The sequence below is a fragment of the Hemibagrus wyckioides genome, linkage group LG26 (assembly GCF_019097595.1).
Source record: "Hemibagrus wyckioides isolate EC202008001 linkage group LG26, SWU_Hwy_1.0, whole genome shotgun sequence".
Taxonomy (NCBI): domain Eukaryota; kingdom Metazoa; phylum Chordata; class Actinopteri; order Siluriformes; family Bagridae; genus Hemibagrus; species Hemibagrus wyckioides.
The window spans coordinates 17,357,123-17,363,916 of record NC_080735.1 but is presented as its reverse complement, the minus strand read 5'-3'; the positions used below and the strand labels follow the sequence as shown (position 1 = coordinate 17,363,916).

The following is a 6,794-nucleotide window of genomic DNA, read 5'->3' as shown; positions in this document are numbered from 1 at the left end:
AAGACAGCACCCTTTTTGAGCAAGCATTCCTGACCCCTGCTCTGTTTTTATTTTTATTTCAGCGAGAATACTGGAGGAGCTGCATGGCCAGGTCAGTGAAGCTGTGTGTAACCATAACGGGGCAGAACAAATGTACTGTGGTCAACAATCCTGTCTATCTTAACGGAACTGACCTTCAGATCATTTCACACAGCTTGTATTTGTACTTCTTGCTTCCTGATAAGATTTTAACAAATGCTTCTATTGATATCGGTAGCCAAATGTTAATACACTATATTGCCAAAAGTTTTGGGACACCCCTCCAAATCATTGAATTCAGGTGTTGGTTTTTCATGGGTTGTGCTAAGTTCCAGTGTAAGGAAGTCTTAATGCTTAAGCTTCATACCAAGACATTTTGGACAATTTCATGCTCTTTGTGGGAACAGTTTGGGGATTCCAACATGACTGCACACCATAGATGAGTGAGTTTGGTGTGGAGGAACTTGACTGGTCTGCACCAGTTGAGTCCTGACCTCAACCCCATAGAACACCTTTGGGATGAATTAGAGTGGAGACTGTGATCCAGGCCTTCTCGTCCAACATCAGTGCCTGACCTCACAAATCTAGAGGAACGGTCAAAAACACACTCCTAAACTTTGTGAAGAAGAGTTGGAGCTGTTATAGGACAACTCCATATTACATTCATGTGCATACAAAGGTAGATGTCCCAAGACTTTTCGCAATATAGTGTATCTGCTCATTACATTTAAACACAGATGTCCAGCGCTTAAGTTTTAGCTGTTTGATGAAGACGGTTGTTGTCCGAGCATGTGCATGACGTATTTTGGACAGGGTTTAATTGGAGAAACAGATTCATTTACATTTGTGTAACATGAGAAGAAAACGCATCTCTGACGTCCTGCATGGTAGTTTAAATCTGAGTGGCCGCTTTATTAGCTACACCTGTCGGATGTGGTAGCTTAGTGGCTAAGGTGTTAACCTTAAGGTGTCCAGCCTACTGACCGGAAAGATGTGAGTTTGAATCCCAGGGGTCCACCAAGCTGCCACTGCTGGGCCCCTGAGTAAGGCCCTTAACCATCAATTGCTCAGTTGTATAAAATGAGATAAGGGTGTCTGCCAAATACCAGAAATATATATTGCTGGTTCATGCAATTACCCCATCAGCCAATCACACAACAGTAGGACAATGCATCAGGAAGGACGTCAAGTATCAGAATGATGGGATAATCAGTGACCATGGAAGGGTTGCTGGTGCCAGTTTGAGTATTTTTGTTGTTGATCTGCAACGGTGGTGGATCCTGACAGGAACTCACCTAACCACTCTTTACAACTGCGTTGAGCAGAAAAGCATCTCAACGTGTTGAACCCGTAATGCAGACGAACTACAAAAGCAGTTCAGATGACAAGAACCTGAATCTGATGCTACAGTTGAGGCACCGACTCAAGATATTAAAAAGACCAGATATACATGGGGAGAAAAAACCCTTCCAATAGGTGCTGCACATGCTCACTGCTGATGTTGGCGACTCTATAATAATCTGAACGTCAAGATGTGTGAAATGACCAAGCGTAACCAAGCGAACAACCTACCTGGAGGAAGTCCTCGATTAGCTCCTGAGACCTGCTTGTCATTTTCGGTTTCATAAATAAACTTGGCATGACTGTTACCTGTGAGCGATTTCTGTTGTATATTACGCCCATAGTTATGTCAGTTGGAACGATAATAGGAACGATCTTAGTGTCTCTAAAGACTAGCTGATATGTGTGAACATAAAACATGCACGAAAATCACAAACTGTGAGACCAGTATTCATCCAGGCGACAGCTCCTGACTCAAATAAAGATATGTGTAAAAGTGTACATGCACAAAAACACAAACAATAACCAATGTCAAAATATAAATATCTATAGTATTGATCTCCACAGGTCCCGTGCTCTTAGCTAGCATGGCTCAGAGAGTAGAAGTAGAAGAGAGTTAACCATGATACCGGGTGCCCACCATCTTGAATTCATTATTACACAGTATACACGATCTGCCCAGTGATGGTTACTGTTCACACAGACGTGTAGTGCTGCCGTGCCGCACTCGGATCGGAGGACGGCGCGAGGGCCGGGTTTTACTGGAAGAGCTCCTTGTTGATCCACATGAGGCTGCGCGTCTCGTTGGGCTTCACCTCGTACTCGATGGAGGTGAACTTGTTGCCGAACTGGCAGTGCTCACGCTTGTAGTAGTTGTAGTACTTCACCTGCCACACCGTCTCGAAGACGCCCGCCTCCTTGAACTGACACGACAAAACAGAGCAGAACGTCAGACACTGGGTTTGATAAGCAAGAGCTAATTGATTTTGGTTCAGTTTAGCGACATAAACTGACCACACCCCCCTTTGTTAAAAGAAAAAACAAAATACATGGATGCCTCTATGTTTGTCTTTTGTAAATAACAATCTATAACTAGCTAATGTTGGTGATATAAGTGGTGTATACAACTGTGTGGTTATATATTTTACTATATTTACACCGATCAGCCATAACATTATGACCACTGAGAGGTGAAGAAAATAAGACCGAGTACTCCTCATCATGGCACCTGTTAGTGGGTGGGATATATTAGTCAGCAAGTCAACATTTTGTCCTCAAAGTTGATGTGTTAGAAGCAGGAAAAATGGACAAGCGTAAGGATTTGAGCGAGTTTGACGAAGGGAACAAATTGTGATGGATAGACCACTGGATCAGAGCATCTCCAAAACTGCAGCTCTTGTGGGGTGTTCCCGTTCTGCAGTGGTCAGTATCTATTAAGGTATCCTTTAAGTCCTATAAGTCCTTTAAGTCCTGTAAGTTGCGAGGTGGGGCCCATGGAGGATACCACAGCACACCTTCAGAGATCTAGTGGAGTCCATGCTTCGATGGGTCAGGGCTGTTTTGCAGCAAAAGGGGGACATAATATTATGCTTGATCAGTGTATAGAGTAAGAGCCAGGTCTGTTACAGCGCTGCATTGCTGTAAGTGAAAAATTTACGAAAGTGTCTTTGGAAATGATCAGATTTTTTTAGGACTTTTTTAGACTTTTTTTTCCAAACTGTTCTTTAGGAACATTTTGAAAAATTGTTGTTATTCTGGGGTTGGGCTTGGCCCCTTAGTTTCAGTAAAATGAACTTTTAACGCTTCAGCTTCATACCAAGGCATTTGAACAATTTCATGCCCCCAACTTTGTGGGAACAGTTTGGGGATGACCCCTTCCTGTTCCAACACCAGTGCACAAAGCAAGGTCCATAAAGACATGGATGAGTGAGTTTGGTGTGGACGAACTTGACTGTCCTGACCTCAACCCCATAGAACACCTTTGGGATGAATTAGAGCGGAGACTGTGAGCCAGACCTTCTCGTCCAACATCAGTGCCTGACCTCACAAATGTGCTTCTAGTGGAATGGTCAAGAATTCCCAAAAACACACTCCTAAACCTTGTGGAAAGCCTTCCCAGAAGAGTTGAAGCTGCTATAGCTGCGAATGGCGGGGACAACTCCATATTACATTCATGTGCATGTAAAGGCAGACGTCCCAAAACTTTTGGCAATATAGTGTTGTTGCTATAGCAACAACTTACACTGGGACTTACAGACACTTTTTATTTATAAAACATGCACGGCTATTGATCTGTGGAAATATTTTCTGTGACCAGATGTTTCTTTAAGCGATTATGGAAGGAGTCTCCAGTGTCGCTATAGTGACCAGCATCCCTAAGGACCTCGGCATTATTGGCATTGAATCCCTAGTGTGCGTATATTCAGCCACCATGGGTGATAGCAAGGTTACAGAAGGTGCTAGAACACATTATTCTTATTATTATTTATAGGATTTCTAATATTTACAGAGTGATTTCTATTAATAGCAAATATCTAAACAATAGAGTCCCCCAAAAGTCATTAGATATTATGTGTCCCGTTTAAGATAGAGGCTATTGAGTTGTCGTGAGAGATACAAGCGGCTTAGTGTTTACCGTAAACCCCAGATGATAAGCGCACCCCCGTTACAACCTCAGAGGTTGAAATATCAAGCGTTTTTACTCCACACACAGCATCATCTTCCTTACACATGCCTATAGTAAGCTGTAACCTGTTTATAAACGTGTGTACCTGTATTGAAACCTGTACGGGTTGTCTGTCTCCGCTCTTAGTGTGAGGAACACCCTCGGTGTCGTAAAACCCGTGATATACGGCAGACTCTTCATCTTTAGACTGCTGCTCCAGATCAAAGCTTTTTCCACCGATTCCCATTGATCTGAAAACAACAACAACAACAACAACAACAACAACAACAACTGGGTTTAGGTGGTTTGGTTATGTTTCATTAATATATTTTATTTAAAAAAAAAAAAAAAAAAGATATAGCCGGTCATCTAAAATGTCCATCCCCAAGACAACCATTTCACCAGGCCTTAATAATAAATAAAGACCTCTAAGGTCATGAGGTATTTACGGTTGAATTGGAAAAACAGAGCTGTACACTGAATGTCTCTTTGAAGCATCTATAGCCAAATTTATCACGCATGTGACCGTTTTCCGGACAGGTGCACCGAGCACCACACCCAGAAAATACATGAAACCGCACGCACGGACGCACGCGCGTTATTTCAATCATCCCACTAATATAATTCCGGTTAAATAAACATCCTCGCATTCACGCGCTCCATGCAGGACACTTACACCGGCTCGACGCTCCCAGGTTTTAACACCACCTCGATTTTATATTTGGAGCCCGTCAGCAGTTTTATAGTCCGCGTCTGTCCGAACCGCGACCCGTCCGCTTTAAAGAACACCGGGCCGTCGTTCGGCTGGATCTTTAACGACACGCAGATGTTGATTAACGCTGGAACGTCGGCCATGATGAAGAAACTAGTAATAACGGGCCTTTGGACGTCTCGTGCGCTCCCTGCATGTAAATGGGTGGTGGAAGATCCCAGGCAGGGTTGCCAGATCCGCGTGACAGGGACACCCCTTCACCAGTCAAAACCGAATTCCCACACCCATGTTCAGTCAAATCCCACCCCAAACAAGGACAATGTCCGATCAACATCAACCTCCAAACAAGACCCATGTCCAATCAAAAGCAACTCCCAAACAATATCCATTAAAAACCCACCCCCAAACAAGAGCCATGTCCAGTCAAAACCAACCTCAACACGAGACCCATGTCTAATCAAAACCAACCTCAACACAAGACCCATGTCTAATCAAAACCAACCTCAACACAAGACCCATGTCTAATCAAAACCAACCTCAACACAAGACCCATGTCTAATCAAAACCAACCTCAACACAAGACCCATGTCTAATCAAATCCAACCCCAAACAAGAACAATTTCTAATTAAACCTTAACATAAACCCATGTCCAATCAAAAACAGCCCCTGAACAAGAACAATATCCAGTCAAAACCAACCACCAAATAAGGACAATGTCCAATCAAAACCAACCCCTAAAAAAGACACATGTCCAACCAAAACCATCCCCTAAACAAGACTCATGTACAATTAAAAACAACCCCTAAACAAGACTCATGTCCAATCACAAAATAACCCCTAAACAAGACTCATGTCCAATCAAAACCCACCACAAACATGACTCATGTCCAATCAAAATAAATCCCCAAACAAGAGTCATGTCCAATCAAAACCCACCCCAAACAAGAACAATTTCCAAAAAAAAAAACTAAAAATAAACCCATGTCCAATCAAAATCAGCCCCTAAACAAGGACAATGTCCAGTCAAAACCAGCTCCCAAACAGGGATGATTTTCAAGACCAGACCCCAAACAACAATCCCCAAATGAGCATAAGGTCTGTCATAAAACTTACCGGATCCAACCAATTTCCACTTTAAATGAAAACCATACATCAGTTTAAAGTATTGTCTAAAAATATCTAGACATCAGATATTTTTCAACTTGCATACTTTCATACTGTGTATAAAGTAATTGCCAATGATTGATCTCAATATTTTATTAGTAGCATTTATTTATTTATTTATTTATTTATTTATTTATTTATTTATTATACACATGCTACATTTAAAGACATATTACCTTTAATTAAAGAAAATGAAATCTTCAAAATATATACTTACTGATATACTGTTTAATATGATCTATAGACCAGGTTAAAAGTCTTTCTGTAAAAGCCTACTATTTCTAAACTTTTTTTTAATTACATAATTTCTGTACATTTCTGTACGTTCATAGTTCAGTTGCACTGAATATTAGACATATGTATTCAAAAAACCGATGAACTGCAGCAAAAGGGTCTTATTTAGGAGGTGTAAAATGAAGACTTGGCAACCCGGGTGCTGGCGGATGGCAGGAAGCTGCACTGGGGGATGCTGTGATGCAGGAACCAGTCTGTAATGTAAACACTTCAACACACAGGTCTGATCTGAACATTACACTGCAGATGTTTTGTAGCTTATTAATGTTTTACATTCACACATTTTACTGTTTTATATCATTCTGATATTTTATTCTATGAATGTTCCGGTACCGATAAGATGCAGATGTGTTGTTGCTTCTTGGGATTGTATCAGACTTTATTGGTGCAAGTTTAACAAATGATGATGATGATGATGATGATTCATGTTTTTAAAATTACACAACAGCATGTAACATTTTATCCTTATATTTATTTATTTATTTATTTATTTTTTTATTTATTTATTTATTTATTTATTTATTTATTTATTTATTATTGATTGAGTGAGTGAATGTTTGTTTGTTTGTTTGTTTGTTTGTTTGATTGATTGATTGAAT

General features: G+C 40.9%; 1 protein-coding gene across 1 annotated transcript; it reads right to left on the bottom strand.

Annotated features, from left to right (window-relative positions):
• Positions 1 to 61: 61 nt before the first annotated feature.
• cnrip1a (cannabinoid receptor interacting protein 1a) lies at positions 62 to 4,962 on the bottom strand. Its single transcript, XM_058379898.1, has 3 exons — positions 4,701 to 4,962; positions 4,131 to 4,275; positions 62 to 2,282 (listed from the first exon to the last, which is right to left on the bottom strand). The coding sequence occupies exons 1-3, from the start codon at positions 4,877 to 4,879 to the stop codon at positions 2,118 to 2,120; spliced, it is 489 nt and encodes a 162-aa protein (XP_058235881.1). The 5' UTR covers positions 4,880 to 4,962; the 3' UTR covers positions 62 to 2,117.
• Between the last annotated feature and the right edge of the window lie 1,832 nt (positions 4,963 to 6,794).

Excerpts from the sequence above, each read along its gene's own strand:
- cnrip1a (XM_058379898.1), bottom strand. The coding sequence starts at position 4,879 with ATGGCCGACGTTCCAGCGTTAATCAACATCTGCGTGTCGTTAAAGATC. Across the intron at positions 4,276-4,700 it reads CCTGGGAGCGTCGAGCCGGT|ATCAATGGGAATCGGTGGAA; the intron begins GTAAGTGTCCTG and ends TGTTGTTTTCAG. Across the intron at positions 2,283-4,130 it reads CCGTACAGGTTTCAATACAG|TTCAAGGAGGCGGGCGTCTT; the intron begins GTACACACGTTT and ends TTGTCGTGTCAG.